Source organism: Lissotriton vulgaris, chromosome 9, assembly GCF_964263255.1.
Source record: "Lissotriton vulgaris chromosome 9, aLisVul1.2, whole genome shotgun sequence".
Taxonomy (NCBI): Eukaryota; Metazoa; Chordata; class Amphibia; order Caudata; family Salamandridae; genus Lissotriton; species Lissotriton vulgaris.
The window spans coordinates 287,742,009-287,758,913 of record NC_141697.1 but is presented as its reverse complement, the minus strand read 5'-3'; the positions used below and the strand labels follow the sequence as shown (position 1 = coordinate 287,758,913).

The window sequence follows — 16,905 nt, the reverse complement described above, 5'->3', positions numbered from 1 at the left end:
CGGTGAGACAGTTTAGTAGCCTACCCTTGGGGTCATCATCCTGATCCAGGATTACAGTTAATTGGGTGTCGTCTGCGTAAGAACAGATTTCGACACTCCACTTTCTTCCTATCGCTGCCAGGTAAGACACGAACACGTTATCACAAATGCTTCATATTTGTTATAGCTAGAAGGCATAACCAGTATAAAGTGCTCCCATTTGGAGTCATTACTGCACCCCGTTTCTTCACCAAATACCTAGCAGTAATAGTAGCACATCTGAGTAGACAGAACATTAATTTCTTCCCATATTTGGACGACTAGCTAATCAAAGCAAGTACTGTTGTCATGTTTCAACTACACATTTAAACTACTCTCCATCAGCTGCGGTTTACTATAATCCTACAGTAACCACACCTTCAACCTTTACAGATTCATCCTTATTTGGTGGCCATGCTCAATGCACAGTTTGGCTTAGCGTAGCCAAATGTGGCCAGGTGTCAAAATATTCAACTGCTACTACAATAGTTTTAACCCAAACACACAACAGTCAAGACAGTTATGCGACTCTAAGGCATGTCAACTTGCATTGCAATACTACCGCATGCTTGACTACATGTGCCCCAGTGCAAGAATGTCTTGCGTGCCAATGGTCTCAATCACAAGTTCAGCTAAAAGATCTAGTGTTAGACGGCTGCCATTTCTCAACCTTGTTCCCCAGATCATTTTCATAGCGCATGCATCCCTTACAGCATGTGGTTATTCCCTTACAGGATCTCACAGTGAAAGGTCTCTGGGATACCAAACACCAGGGTCCCCACTTCAACTTTCCTAAGCTGTTCACCTAGTATTAAAATCCTTTCTAACTCACCTTGCAGGCAGGGTCGTCTTGGTCCGGGTAGGCATGACAATCATGTACTAGTTACAAAAACAGAAGGGGGGCACCGTCTCAACAGTTATCATGCCAATCTCAGACTATTAGGCGTTGAGCAATACATAAAATTTACTTGCTAACTGAACACATCCCAGGGATGGACAACCACGAGTGGGAACTCGCCCGCAAGCCCTCCTTCCATACTTTCGCAAGTGTGGTTACCACAGATAGACCTGTTCTCAACTGTGGATACCTCAAAATGCCCAAATTTCGCCTCCAGATTCCAACACCCACTGTCCAAAGCTAATGCTGTAGGAATGAACTGGTCTGAGATATCTGCGTATGCTTTTCACCTCTCCCTTTTGTGGATCAGACGCTCAGCAAGGTCTAGTAGCTCCCACTTGGGCTCGCCAGCCATGGTTCACTACACTGCTCGAACTCTCTGTAGTTCCCCATGAGAAGCTTCCCCACAATCCAGTCCTTATAACTCCAAGCCATGGCGAAATCAGTCACACCAAATTCAAAGGAGCTCAGTCTTGTGATTTGGCTACTGAGGGCCTAGAATTCAGTTACCTTAATCTCCCTCCTGAATGTATGACCATTCTTAAAGAAGCTAGTTGGCTTACAATTAGAGCATGTTATGAAACAAAGTGGAAACGATTTGTCTTCTACTGTCGCAGTAAAAAAATTAATCCATTAGATGTAACTATGCAAAACATAGTTTGCTACCTTCTTCGTTTGCAGACGTGTGACCAGGCTTACCCTTCAGTTAATCTACATTTTGCTTCAGTTGCTGCCTAGCTATAAAACAGGCAACACTTACCTTTGTTCAAGGTAACAATTAAGGCATTTACGGACGATCTTAAGAGTAATTCTACCCTGAGTTTTACCTGCACTCACATTGAAATTCAACATTGTAATAGACTTACAGGTCCACCCTTTCAACCATTGCATAACTGTCCCCTCCAATTTGTCTATGAAGGCTGGTTTTTTGGTGGGCATTACCTCACTTAGGCGTGTCAGTGAGCAGCAGGCATTAACCTTGGAAGAACCGTTCTTCCAGTTACACAGATATGATGGTCAGGTGATTAGAAGCAATCCAAAATTTCTTCTAAAAGTTTCATCTGTCTACCTGAGTCAGTTGAATTACTGGTTTTCTTTCTGCAACAGGATTCAGTTGCAGAAGAGCTTTTCATACCCCTAGATGTCAAAAGAGCTCTGATGTATTAATTTTTAGAAACTGAAGAGAATCGTAAGACTAAACAAATCTTTGTATCTTTTTTGCCCCACTCATGAAGGAGCAGCCTGTATTGAAGTCGGGCATTTCTAGATAGATAATGCATTCAGCATGTTATGTCAAAGCTAAAATGACTTTGCCTACACCTTCAAGACACACTCCCCTCATTATATAGGGGCTTCCATGGCTTTCCTGGGCAGTATCCCAATAGCTGACATTTGTAAGGCAGCCACATAGTCTAAACCACACACTTAACTTCGTATGCCAATAACCCAGTATAGGTCAGGCAGTGTTACGTACTCCTTCAAACAACTGAAACAGCCACAAGTTAGCCACCACTTTTGGAGAGGGACTGCTTTACAGCCTATGCAGTGTGTGTCTACAACAACACATGCCTCGAATGAAATATGTTACTTACTCTGTAAGCATCTGTTTGTGGCATGTAGTGCTGTAGATTCACATGAACGTACCTGGACAGCTGCAGCCATTTCAGTTCCTTTACACTATTTTATTTGCATGAACATCTCTTCACTGATACTTACTCACTCCATTCTCGCCCGCCTATGGAAGAAAGACCATCTAACAATGGAGTTGATGCCCATGCGCATTATCACCAAGAGGTGTCGCAGCTTTATCTTGTGACTTGAAAGACTTTTTGCAAAAAAACTACTTTTACACATCTGGACCCAACCCTAGATGGCCTAAGTATGCAGAGCATGTGAATCTACAGCACTGCATGCCATGAACAGATGAATCCAGGTTAAATAACATATCCTTTTCTCAGCAGCTTCACAAACAAACTGAAGCGTTGTGCAGGACGATCTTAAACATTCACATTTTTTCGGTTTTGGATTATCTGTACCCTAGAATTAAATGTTTGCTACAAAGCCCGTGAAATGTCATTGCTCCCGAAGGAGGTTTGTAGGTAGTGGGCCTGTTACTTTTTCTCTCATCTCCCCCATTTATTGCCACTCCACAGTCCTGCCTCTCCAAAGTCATGTCTCTTTCTTCCCCTCTAATCCATCTGCATCCCTGCTGCCCTTGTCCCACTTCCTTTCTGCTCTCCATCTATGTTGTCCCCTTTCCCTGCTCCCAATCAAATCAATCCAGCACGTCTTTGGAGCTGTTCTCTTCTGCTGTGAAAGGATTGGGTATCGTGAGTGACAGAAGACAAGCCACAGTTTAGAAAAGTGGGCAAAGGCTCCTCTAATAGCAGCAGCACTGCCAGAAGATAGACCATGTAGACCAGTCCTGTTGAAAGAACCAAGGATATACCTTCATCAAAGCCCTCCTTTAATAGTGTTGCAAAACTGTCTTGTGCCCAGTGATCATCGGATCATAAGGCAGAACTGGCCAACCCTGCATTCTGCCCATCCCCTGGCCCTGCAGAGTGAGTGGCATTGAGTATGATCCAAAATATATGGGATGGGCTGAACTAATTGGGCAACACATCAGTCATATATATATATACTTTTGTAGTGTATACTGGCAGATAACCTATACAACTCTAAAAATGTGACCAAGCCAGTGTCTGCTAAAATGACTTCTGACTAATATTAATACGTTTATTTACTGTGGCTTAAGCACTGCTGACAGTCTGTATTTGTATTCACACATTTTCTTCAATACACCTGCTTACCAATAGTAATAGTGATTAAACTGGGAAAGCGCTGCAGCACTTATGCACTGTGCTGGAGCTGTTGCTGCAACTCCCCATCATCCGTGTGCCCCAGCATGAGAACGAGTAGGACAGTGGGGTTGGGATGTTGATGAAGGGGTACACCGCACCGCCTTGGGTGCACGCCTCCTCAGTGACGGCAACCTGGTCATAGATATGAAGAAGGCGCTATATCAAAGTACCGTATGTGCTACTGCACCAATCACGTTAACTCCTGTGAGGAAGAGAGGCCACATGAGATTTAATATGATCTTGGCCACAGTCCATGGCTGTATCAGAATAATACATTTCTATAAACAACCTCCTAAGTGGATTGCTATTACACCCAGAGAAGGAAACTAGCAATAAGCATTGGCAAAGCCACTAGGTTGCATCTATGCACGTTCTATGGGCTGTGTCAATGCTTTTTTGTAGCCAAGCCGGACAGCAGCAGGACTTCTGTAAAGCATGGTTGAAAGTATATATATATATTTTTTAGCAATATGGCACTGCCAGCGTTGATCAAGACTTTTTTTGCGTTGCCAGTGCTTGTTTTATGTGCACTTTCTTGGAGAAAATGCACAGTTCCGTATCCTAACCCTCAAAATGTTCTTCCTGATGTCCATAACATTGCCGCTGCATGTAATCAAGCTCCAGGCTTTTTCTTTACAGCTTCTGTATGCCACATTTTTCCCCTATAGGTTGGTGCTCAGGCCCAAGTTTATTTTCTGTCACAAGTGGTAACCCTATTTTACTTCGGACTGGCTATCACACACCTGGTTTTCATGTCTTCCACCTAATCCCTCAAAAGAGCACGAGAGACTCAATTGTTTTAACCCCAAAAGGGGGTTCAGTTTTTACTTTGATCACTGTAAGGTGGATGATCAGCTTTGTGTGTGGTTTGTTGGGGTTAAGAATAGCAAGGACGTGCAGAAGTGGACCATCTCTCGAATGATTATGCACTGCCTCAAGGTATGTTATACACTGGCAAACAGGCAACCTCTGCAAGGCTCCCCGGCTCATTCCACCTGAACAAAAGCTGTTACCACTGTGTTGGCATGCAGAGTGCCTGTTCTGGCAATTTGTCAGGCTGCTACGTAAGAATTTTTGCACATGTTCACAAAGCATTACTGCATTGACGGTCTGGTCCATCAATGTCGAGCACGTTGTACACTCTGTCATGTAGAACTTTTTGGTGTGAGCCAGTTCAAAGACCCACCACCCGGGAAAATATTGCTATACTATCTATCACTAGGTGAGGAATCAGAACAAAAAGTTATTTCAGTAATGCTCTTTCTGGTCCCTACTGTTGCCGATACTATAACCGCAGATTCTTCACCGACAATCACTGTACTGTAAAGCAGACCTCATCTAAAAAGATCCTAGTCTAGAGATCTGCACACTCGCTATTTGCTGATGGTCTCTGCACCTTACTGCGTGGACAAGTGTAAGCAAGTAACTGACATAGGCGTGCATGGATGGAGGTTATTTGTGGCTCTGCATGACGTGGAATATTTGACCACCTATCTGTGCACAGGAGTACTTTTGTAAAGTTTGACGCCTAGAGAATATTCACAAGGTGGGAAATCTGCAGCTGGAGTATCCACCGGAAAGAGTGTTGTAAGTAACTTGTTCTTTTGTATGTGCCGTTGAATCATTTTCCACTCGATGTCAAAAGGATTGTTGCCCACACACACAGTAGTACCTTGCGTGCGCACACACCCCTCCTTCAATACATTTCTCATATAAACCAGTCTATCCATTTACCTGCACTTTTCAAAATTCTTAAAATGGCTGAAGGCAGCTTCCACACCTTGGAAACGAGGAGATCCTGAATTTCCTACCTTGAGAGATGGGAGACATAAGCAAGACTGAACTTCTGTTTGTTAATTGGCTGCCTACTAAGACAGGGAAGCAGTTTTCGAAATGTGGTAGATCAGGACTAATATTTCGTGTATCCAAACATATTTTTCCTTAACAGGTAAACAATTTGTTTTCTGGCCAAGTGGACCCTCCGCCAAACCACAAGGTGTGCAGCAATTTTCTTTAAGGATCATGTTTTAATTGAGCAACTCTTACAAAATTGCAACTTAAGCTCTGCACACCCTTATGAAGCATACCTGTTATGTTAATTTTCAGCTTCAGATGTTTTAGATACATGGAGGCCCACCTCGTCTCTTCTAGAAGTTGGAGCACTAGGATGCACTTATGACACTCAAATTAAATTCGAGGATTATGCTAATCACTTACTTTCCAAATCCCACCTGTAGGTGGCAATGCCATATACAACCGTGCAATCCACGCTTTTTGAAGGAGCAGAACTTTTTTTGTTTTATTGTAGAATTCTAAAACTTGTGCAATAGCGTAATTTATTCCCCAATGTCATTTTATGATTTATTTGCTGGTTGTGATCACTTCAGATAAGATTGTCATCTTTGAACTCTTTGCAACACGGCGCCACTATTTTGCTTGATGAAAAGTAACTCTTTAGTCAGTGCCATTGTATTAGTTTGGCTAAAGAGTTGAACATTCTTGATGCACCTATGAAATGTTGGCTAAAGCGTAACATGTTTGCTTAGACAGGTGTTTACATATGATGCAAATGCTGTCTTTGGGGGTTAAATTTCTAAGGACCCATAGCTTTTCTGTTTTAGGGCTCGTAACAAAAGGCCTCAAGGCTCTAATGAATATTGAGCAGGCAGTTGTTCACTCAACAGCTGTTTGTTTGATTAGCGCCTTACAAAATAGCTTAAGCCAAATGTTGTTCCCTGAATGTCAAGTATTTTATGTGCAAACGGTATCCTCATCAGTTCATGCCATTTTATTTGTTTGAGGTTGTAATGTGGACTCCTGCTCATCACGCTTATGTTGGGCAGTACTTTACAACCTCTTGCCTGAAAAGATTTCCCATTTCTGTTGCGTCACACACTAGTTCTTTGCACAACAACTTGTCTTGAGCCCCTTCTTTTTTGACATCTTATCTCCTTTTAGGAGCCTCTAAATAGCGAGGACGATGTGAGCGATGAAGAAGGCCAAGAGCTGTTTGATACTGAGAACGTCGTTGTGTGCCAGTATGATAAGGTAGTTGGGGGTTTAGGGCATTTAATCTTTGTCGCATACGCTGAAAAGTTGTTTGCCCTTTGTAACCAATTGCTCGTTGCAGATTTGCATTCAAGATTCAAATTAAACGCAAGTAAAAGAAACAAACTTGTTTTTCGAAAGTGTGATAACCATACCTTTGTTAATATACATAGTGACTTAACATGTTCATATAACTTACTTCTGGCATTGATATGACTAGGTTTCAGAAGTGCACTTTAAATAGCACTGTGATAACTAAAGATCTCGTTTGTCAGGGTAAGGATCGATGAGTATAGACCAGATGTGTGACATAGGCAGGGTCTGGTATTTAATTTGTTCTGTGGTTCAACGCCCCTATGTTATATGCTTTGTGCTGCAAGGTGACTAGAGTATCAGATGTGAAGTCTTCTGCAAGGCTTGGCTTGAGTTACACCGATAGAGACCATTGTATTTTGTTTTTGCAGAGATTTAGTTCCCAACGGGGTGTTGTGTGAGTGAGTTTATGCAAATTTAGGCGCGATTGGTCTGCGTATATCTGTAGTCTCGAACTTGGGACCACATAGGGTGGATTGGGAGAGTGCTGTGTGAGGGGGTACTTTTTCTTACTATAGATTAAATGTCTACATAATGTAGAAAAGCTGTATGGTATTTGGAATGCTCATTTATGGTAGAGGTCTGAAAGATTTGGTGCACGCACATATAACCATTGCATCCACGTTTGTGTATTTAGAAGTTTCAATTAATCACTTTTTTAGGTCTGGTGTTAGCCACAACCATTTGATTTTATTAGTTTTTAATATATTTAAATACGGTCCTTCATCCATTGCTTTATTTACATGTTGCTTATGCCCACCAGGCACTACTCCAGGAATTTCCATTTGGATGGGCCAAGGGTGCCTTTGAGTGGGCCAAGGTGAAGTAAATATTTGGTCCTTGTGGAGTTGGCCCACAAGCTCTAGATTACATCATATCTAATTCCAAACCGGCACCACAATACAAATTGTAGGTTCTGTGTATATAGATAAAGCATATACAGGGTAAAGTAGTGGTAAATTGAGCTGAGGCTTATTTTAGGGATTAATAATCTTAAAGCAATATTGTAAACAAAATTGTATATTTAATAAAAAATTACATTTATGTCGATGACTGGTTTACTTTTTGGGGGGAGACCTTCCCAACCCTCCCCCCCCCCCCCCCCCCCCCCACTCTTTAGTTCAGGGTGACCAGTGTGCTCCTTTGAGCACAGGGTAAGAGAAGGATGAACTGGGTAACCGCATGAGTGTATGGTGAGCAGTGTGATGGATGCGAGTGCAGGGTGATAGGTGAGAATGAGAATTGAGTTGTCTGAATGCAGAATGTATTCCCAGGTCTTTGGAGTAACTCTTATTGACAGTTGGCGAGTTGGGTTTCAGATACAAGTTAAACTATTGAGGTCACTCAGCTGGAGGCAAGATGGCCGCTGACTGATTGCAGCAAGAAGTCTCAGTTCTCCCTGTCTCTTCCTAATCTCTGATTTTGGAATGCGGGAGACTCCCTTCCTAGCAAATTATTGTGTGGCAACTTGGATTCGTGAGTTATTGCCGGTTCAGCAGGTGCCCGGGATAACCACAGTTGTGGTAAAACGGCTTGATTGGCTTCCCTGGTGGCGGTGGCGGCTCAGAGGTAAAGAAACTATGGCACCTAGGGCCCTAAGCAGCAGCCGAAGGACGTTAATGCCCAGATGGAGCAACAAGAGTGCTGGCGGTAAAGAGGCACCGAAGGATTCAGCAACTCTAGGTCCTAACCAGCGCAGCTTAACCCTGCCACGGCGAGGTACCACTAAAGACGGATGATCCGCGCGGCAATGGTGGCAGCGGGCCTGCAGGAGCTAGCAGCGGAAAAGATTGCGGCAGAGCACAGGGCGGCACAGATGGGGTAAACATAAGGAACCCACCCTAAGGCAACCTACCTTGAAAGAATCTTTCCATACGAGCACAGCAGAGATGGCTCAGATCAGCGCTGGAACCGCGCTGGGGGAAGACGCAAGAAGTGCTGTTGATGGGCGACAGACGGAGGCGGAGTTACAGGTGCTCCTCCTCCTGTTGCTTCGGTTCTGTTATAGGAGAAGTTGGGGCTGAGGGTCACGCTCCCGTATTAACTCTAGACAGGGTGATCCCTGAAACCCCAGACGGAGAATGTTTCTTCTCTCCATGATGAATCTGACCTCCAGACTTCAACCGAGGGCAGCCTGATCAGCACTTCTGACTCAGATTCGTCCCTAAGCTCATCAGTACAGAAGGCACCTGCAAACTATAGGAGTTCTCAGCAGAAAAAAGGATACATTCGAAATGAAAGCACCCTCAAAGTTCTCTTGAAGCTGAGGCAAACAGGAAACTTTGTTGGGACTACTCTGCAACTTCGCATCTATATCAAGAGGGCAGGTAAGTTGATTCACACGGTTCACATGGAGTAGTACGGTATCAATTTTGGAACAGTTAAGCAGTCATACGAGGTGCAGTAACAAAAGAATGAAGCAGCTTTTACAGGCGGTGAGGAAATCCCTGAAAAACATATTGGCTATCTGGATGGGAAAGGTATGACGTATTTTAAGGAGTATAAGAATTGCTTCTCTTAACGTGTGCGGGTTAAATATTCATATGAAAAGACATCGTGTTGCGGCTGCCCTGAAACTAATGCGATTGGACTTAGTCTGTCTCCAGGAGACGCACGTAGAAGGGACAAGGGGTTATGTAATGGAGCAATTGGGTTTTACTTTGTTGGCATATTCACAGCAAGGGACAAAGACCAGAGGGGTGGCCATTTTGTCTAAAAGAAGGGATGTTAAAGTAAATAAAATGAAGGAAGATCAATGGGGCAGATGGGTCTTGTTGGAATGTGTAATAAACAATCAAGAAGTCACTGTAGGATCAGTGTATGGATCTACAGAGGATGACCCAGATGTTTTTGAGTTCCTAGACACAGAATTGGCCTCTTGGCCTGAACCAGTTATGCTGTGTGGGGATGGGGGGGGGGGGGGGGGGGGGGGGAGGGTCTGGGCACAGAGCACGGGCAGCACTATGATAGCAGGAAGAAGAAAGTATGCCCAGCAATATATAATTTGGCACGTCATAATGCCCTAACTGACGTATGGGTACGGCTGAACCCATTAGATGATGGAATCACCTATTATTCTGCTCAGCATAAGGTCTGCGTCAGACTTGACTATTTTTTTACCTCTAATTCCTTGTTATCTAAAAGTCAGATAGAGAAGTTTCCCCGCTTGATCTCTGACCACAACCCGCTTGTTCTAACACTTGAAGTGACCGGAGGGGAGAGACTGGTACGCACATGAACGTTTTAAAGGAATTTGCTTAAGACGATTATTATATTAAACACATGAATAATTGGATAGCAACTTTCTGGCAAATTAATCGGGGGAGCACTGAGACCGGATTTAGCTGGGACGCATTTAAAGCTGGGATCCGATGGGAGACATTAAGTTATAGTATGTATGAACAAAGACAAGAGGAGATTAGAGTTAGCAAGTTCATTGAAGCAGTGTCGGAGGCAGAGGGGGAACTGTCTAGCAGTCCAGACTGGTACCTCCCCAGATACAGCACTTTTAAAAATACTGTCTACTAAAGCAGAGCTGAATGAGGGTTTCGCAATTAAGGCATCTGCAACCTATTTAATAAAAAAAGAACATTGCCATGAATTGAGTGAGCGTGTGGGACATACGCTTGGTCCGCACAAGGCAGAGGTTGGCTACAGGACACATTTATGAAATTTCAGATGGTGAAGGGGGCACACCTGCTGATCTTGAAATAGTTGGGGAGGTTTTTAGACAGTTCTATACTAAACTTTATAGCGAGGAGCAGGTGGGAGGTTCTTTAGATAGTCAATGTTATTTGGGGGATGTTGAGGTACCTCTACTCACCAAAGAAGACAGGGAGGCGCTAGATGTAAATGTAATGTAAATGTATAGGCATTTATATAGCGCACTACTTACTCGGAGGGTCCCAAGGCGCTTCGACCGCTGCGAAACACTTCCTGGCTTCCCTGAGAGATGGTCCCTTAATGGGTATCTCCAGGGTGAGACCAGGCATCCCCGGCGGTCTGGTGGGGCCGTTAGTGAAGATGAGGCAAGCTAATGCCCAGAGTTGCCGAGTGTGATCGCTGATCAGAGTGGGCACCGAGGCGAGAGAATTATCGAGTCCGCTGACCCTGGTCCAGAAACCTGCCGCGCCGGGAATCGAACCCTGGTCCGCACCATTAAGTGCTGAAGAAATTACAGTGACACTTAGCAGCCTACCTTCAGGTAAAGCTGCCGGGCCCGATTACATCCCTGTAGAATTCTACAAAGCATTCCAAGCTGGTATAAGTCTGGACCTTGTGGACACAATTCTACAGGCTCAGTTAAGAAAATCTGTGCCAGGCTCGTGGGCAGGCGCCGATAATGTTGTGATTTTAAAAAAGGGTAAACCACTCCTGGAACCAGGGTCATATAGACCTATTACTCTAATGAATGCAGATGCTAATATTTATTTGAAAGCGCTGGCTATAAGGATGTGTAAGAGAATTGAGCAATTAGTTAGTTCTATACAACATGGTTTTATCCCAGGGAGGGGGAACTGCTCAGCATGTCCGCAAGGTCATAACTTTGTTTGATGCCACGGAAGACTCAGGAGACCCTATGGCGGTTATGTTTTTGGATGCAGAGAAAACCTAACCTCCTGGTCTCCTGGGACTACCTGTGGGCTTCTTTAAAGTTGTATGGTATTGGTGAAGGATTCATCTGAAAGAGACACGTTAGTGATAGATTCCTTACCTTAGAATATCCCTAGTCGTCGGACTGGATCCGGAAAATTTTGCGTAGCAATATCCATGCGCACCGGCAGGCATCGTCCGCGGCCGGCGTCGTTCGCGCCGGAATGACGTCGTCGGAGTACTTAAACGCCGCCCATGCGAGCTGACATCCGTTCTTCTTTTTTTCCGCGCCAGCTAGCGCAGATCCGGAGAAGCTCTACCCCTTCTTTTTTGACTAAACGTTTTGATCATCTCTCTACTAGAGTCTTTGCCTCCAACCGTGCCGGTAGGGATGCCCGGGTTCAAACCCTGTTCCAGGTGCAACCGACTGATGTCGGTTACCGATCCCCATCGCCGGTGCCTCAAGTGTTTAGGCCTCGACCACGACGACCGCGCCTGCCCTGACTGCCGGGCCGGGCCCTGACGACTAAGGCTAGGCGAGAGCGGTCTCGCAAGCGACTGGAGCTCCGGCAGTCGGCCCCGTGCCGCTCCTGGTCCCGGTCACACGGGAGGTCGAGGGACAGGTCGCGGGGTCGGAGCCCTCGCAGCTCCGGGAGTGGTAATCGGTCGTCAGGATACAAGTCCTCAGGTAAGAGGCATAAGAGGTCGGAGAGACATCATCGTTCCTCCGACCCACCCCGACGCTCGCACTATGCGGCCGGGGGTTCGGGTGACGCCATCCACGCGTTTCCGCCAGAGTCGCAGTCGTCGCCGCCTGCCTCACACCTTCGGGTCCCTGGGCAAGACGCGACGCCTGAGGAGATCAAGCGGTACCTCTTGGCCTTGAGGTCCCTCCCTTCTCTGCCGGGCATAGCGGGTCGAGTGCTTCGGCTCCGCCGCCGCCGCCGACTTCAGTCCCGGCGCCGCAGGCCCTCTCTGAATCCGCTTCCAGGTCGTCGCCGGTCGACCTCACGTCCTGGCCGACGCCGGCCCTACGGGTGTCGCCCCCGGCGCCTACTATGGGTGCCGTCCCCGATCCTACCCTCGGTCCGGTTCTGGCGCCGGAGCGGCGCCGATGGGCGCCGCATCCGACAGCATTTGGAGATTTCTATTTCCATGAGCAGGACCCATCTGTTGAGCCTGTACTACAGGAGATGGGTGACGAGGGTGATTGGGAGGGGTCTGAGGACCCTCTGGCACGGGAATGCCAGTCACCACAGGACTGGACATATGAGCTTGGGGAGACCAGTAACATTGACACTTCGCCAGACACTGGATTTGTCTCTCCTCCCACCGTGGCTATGGATGAGGGGGCTGCTTATAGTGTAGTGTTGACCCGGGCAGCCAAGGCCTTAAACCTTGAGCTCCCTGTCGCGGCCGTGAGGACTAACCTCCTCACAGAGGTCCTTAAACCGCAGGCAAGCTCCAGTGAGCCTCTGCTGCCGTTTAATGAGGCCTTGTGTGACGTTCTTGTGGGCACTTGATCCAAGCCCGCCACAGGTCCGCCGCCTGTGGATAGGAACGTGGCCAGACGCTACCGCCCGGCCCCGGGCGACCCTTGCTTTTTGTCCACCCACCCCACCCCCGAGAGCCTGGTCATCCAGGCCTCCACTTCCCAGACCGCATTCCCGACGGCCCCGCCCGATCGGGAATCCAAGAGGTATGAGCAGTTCGGGAAGGTGTTCTCGTCCCTCAGTTTGGGACTGCGGTCAGTTAATACCGCATGCCTCTTGGGCCGCTATACCCACACCCTGTGGGACGCGGACGTGCTGCCACAATGTCCAGGGAAGGTCCGGGCAAAACTCACCCAAACCCTTGCGGAGGGTCAAGATGCAGCACGGTATTCCATCCGGTGTGGGCTGGATACCACGGACTCACTGGGCAGGGCAATGGCAACGACAGTGGCGGTTCGACGCCATGCCTGGTTGAGGTCCGCCAACTTTTCGGCCGATGTCCAGGCCACTCTGCTGGACATGCCGTTTGATGGCCGTCGCCTCTTTGGCGACAAGGCAGACCATGCGCTTGAGCGATTTAAGGACTCCATGGCTACGGCCAAGTCCTTGGGCCTTTCGGCCACACGCCAGCAATCTGGTGCCTTTCGCGGCCAAGGAAGGGGCGCCCCCACACGTGCTGCCAGCCACGCACCGCAGAATGTCCAACAGCGCGGTGGCGGCCGTGGAAACTGCTGTGGCGGCGGTCGGGGACAACGGCGCGGCCAGTCCACACCTTCCCCCGCAGCACCTGCCTCAAAACCCTCCTAGTCCGTGCTTTCAGGCCCATGTGACACCAGTGGGGGGCAGGGTTCGCCATCACCTCTTCCACTGGCGCACCGTCACGTCGAACAGGTGGGTGCTGCAAATCGTCCGAAGGGGCTACTCCCCTTCGAGGCGACCCCTCCAGCCATGCCACCGCCATTCCACCGCGTGTCGGGGAATCACTTGCAACTTCTGCAAGAGGAAGTCACGGCCCTCTTGGCCAAGGGGGCCATCGAGCGCGTTCCTGGGCCAGAAGTACGGTGTGGTTGTTACTCCCACTACTTTCTGGTACCCAAGAAGGGCAAAGGGGGCCTACACCCTATCTTGGATCTACGGAACGTCAACGGCTTCCTCCGGAAGGAGAAGTTCAAGATGCTGACTCTGGCTCAGGTCTTAGCTGCCCTGGATCCAGGAGACTGGATGGTAGCGTTTGACTTGCAGGACGCTTATTTTCACATCCCCGTCCTGCCGGCCCACCGGCGCTACCTGCGGTTCACGGTAGGCCACGAGCACTTTCAGTTTACCGTGCTTCCCTTTGGCCTTACCAGCGCCCCACGGGTGTTCACCAAAGTGATGGCGGTGGTCGCAGCCCATCTGCGCAGGTTAGGGGTTTCAGTCTTCCCCTACCTCGACGACTGGTTGTTGAAGGCAGGCTCGCCCCAGACAGTCGTCAACCACCTCCAGACTACAGCAGATCTCCTGCATCTGCTAGGGTTCTCCATCAACGTGCCAAAGTCACACCTGTGTCCCTCTCAGAAGCTCCTCTTCATCGGAGTGGTTCTGGACTCGGCGCAGTTTCGGGTTTATCCACCCGAACAGAGGGTTCGGGATATTCAGGCTCTGATTCCGATCTTTCAGCCTTTATCCCGGGTCTGGGTCAGGTTGACGCTGCGGCTTCTGGGACTGATGGCCTCCTGCATCCTTCTGGTGCATCACGCCCGGTGGCGGATGCGGGCTCTGCAGTGGGACCTGAAGTTTCAGTGGACCCAGCATCAGGGCAACTTGTCTGACCATGTCTCGATCTCGGAGGGCACTGCAAAACAGCTGCAGTGGTGGCTCACGGACCGCTATTGGGTCAGTGGCAGATCCCTACCCCACCCAGAGCACGTAGTTGTGACAGACTCGTCCCTCCTGGGTTGGGGAGGCCACATTGGGAGAGGTGAAGATCAGGGGTCTCTGGTCTCCGGCGGAGTCCCAGCTCCACATCAACCTTCTGGAGCTGCGGGCGATCCGACTTGCACTGAAGGCATTCCTCCCCTCTGTCCGGGGGAGTGTAGTGCAGGTGCTCACGGACAACACCACCGCCATGTGGTACTGCAACAAACAGGGCGGGGTGGGGTCGTGGACCCTATGTCAGGAGGCTCTACGCCTCTGGCAATGGCTGGAACATCAGGGCGTGACCCTGGTGGTTCAACACCTGGCAGGTTCCCTGAACGCCACGGCGGACGTACTCAGCCGTCGGTGCATGATGGATCACGAATGGAGTCTGAACTCGGACGTGGCACAAGGCCTCTTTCAGCAGTGGGGAGAGCCTTGGTTAGATCTATTCGCCACAGAAGAGAACGCGCAATGTCATCAGTTCTGCGCTTTGGAGTTTCCAAGGCGGCACTCGCTCGGGGACGCTTTTTGTCGCGAGTGGAGTTGCGGTCTATTGTACGCCTTTCCGCCTATACCACTTCTGCCCAGAGTGTTGAAGATCCGGTGCGACCGGGCCCAGGTTATCCTTGTGGCTCCGGACTGGGCACAAACACACTGGTATCCCGAGCTACTCAGCATGTCAGTCGATCCTCGATTCGTCTGCCTCTTCGGGAGGACCTTCTGTCTCAGCAGCAGGCGACGGTCCTCCACCCGAACCTGTCCAGTCTCCACCTACAAGCTTGGAGATTGAGTGGCGATAGTTGAGGCCATTTGACTTGCCTCCGAATTCTGTAATGTCATTCTGGCAGCCAGAAGTCCCTCCACAAAGTCGGTATACGCCTGCAGGTGGAACAGATTTGTGGCATGGTGGACTGCAAAGGCTGTGGATCCACTCTCTGCACCCCTTTCTGAGGTTCTCCTCTTCGTTCTTTCTCTTGCCCAGCAGGTCTCTGCTCTGGGCACTCTCAAGGGCTACCTTTCTGCCCTTTCAGCCTTCTTAAGGCTACCTGATCAGCCTTCCTTGTTCAAGTCCCCCATTGTAAACATATTCTTAAAGGGCATCACTCATATGTTCCCTCCTGTTCCTTTCGTGATGCCCCAGTGGGACTTGAATCTTGTACTTACCTACCTAATGTGTGCTCCCTTTGAACCGCTCCATAACTGTCCTCTCCGTCTTCTTACCTTGAAGACTGCTTTCCTGGTTGCCATCACCTCTGCCAGGAGAGTGAGTGAGCTCCAGGCTCTATCTTCTACACCTCCTTTCCTCTCTGTTCATCCGGACAAGGTTGTGTTGCGGACGAGACCTTCGTGCCTGCCCAAGGTTGTCATGGCCTTCCACATCGGGCAGTCCATTACCTTGCCCACCTTCTTTCCGCCTCCGCATCCCTCGAAAGAGGGAGAGGCTCCACCGTCTGGACCCAAAAAGTGCACTCTCTTACTATCTGGATCGCACACGCCAGTTCCGGGTGGATGACCAACTCTTTGTTGTTTACGTGGGCGCTAAGAAGGGAAAGGCGGTGCACAAGCGGACCATCTCGCGTTGGATCATCTTGTGTATCCAGGCGTGTTACTCCTTGGCAAAGAAGGAACCCCCTGTGGGACTACGGGCTCATTCTACCCTGGCCACGGCGACTACCACTGCCCTGGGCCGAGAAGTGCTCTTGCAGGATATTTGCCAGGCAGCTACGTGGGCCTCGCTGCACACGTTTGCAAGACATTATTGCCTGGACAGCCATGTCCGGAGGGATGGCTTCTTTGGCCGTTCTGTCCTCCAGGACTTTCTGGTGTGATTATTGGTTCGCAGACCCACCACCGGGGTTGGTATTGCTGGGGTATCTATTCTAAGGTAAGGAATCTATCACTAACGTGTCTCTTTCAGATGCACAAGTTACTACTTGTGTAACGATATATCTGTAAGAGACATTAGTTAGTGATCGATTCCTTACCGACCCACCCATCC

General features: G+C 48.6%; 1 protein-coding gene across 3 annotated transcripts in view; it reads left to right on the top strand.

Annotated features, from left to right (window-relative positions):
- Positions 1-16,905, top strand: part of GTF2A1 (general transcription factor IIA subunit 1) — a 169,764-nt gene that overhangs the window by 118,670 nt on the left and 34,189 nt on the right. For all 3 annotated transcript variants that reach the window (XM_086937594.1, XM_086937593.1, XM_086937592.1), the window contains one exon: positions 6,739-6,828. In XM_086937594.1, coding sequence (XP_086793720.1) covers positions 6,739-6,828 — 90 coding nt within the window. The remainder of the gene's footprint in view (positions 1-6,738; positions 6,829-16,905) is intronic.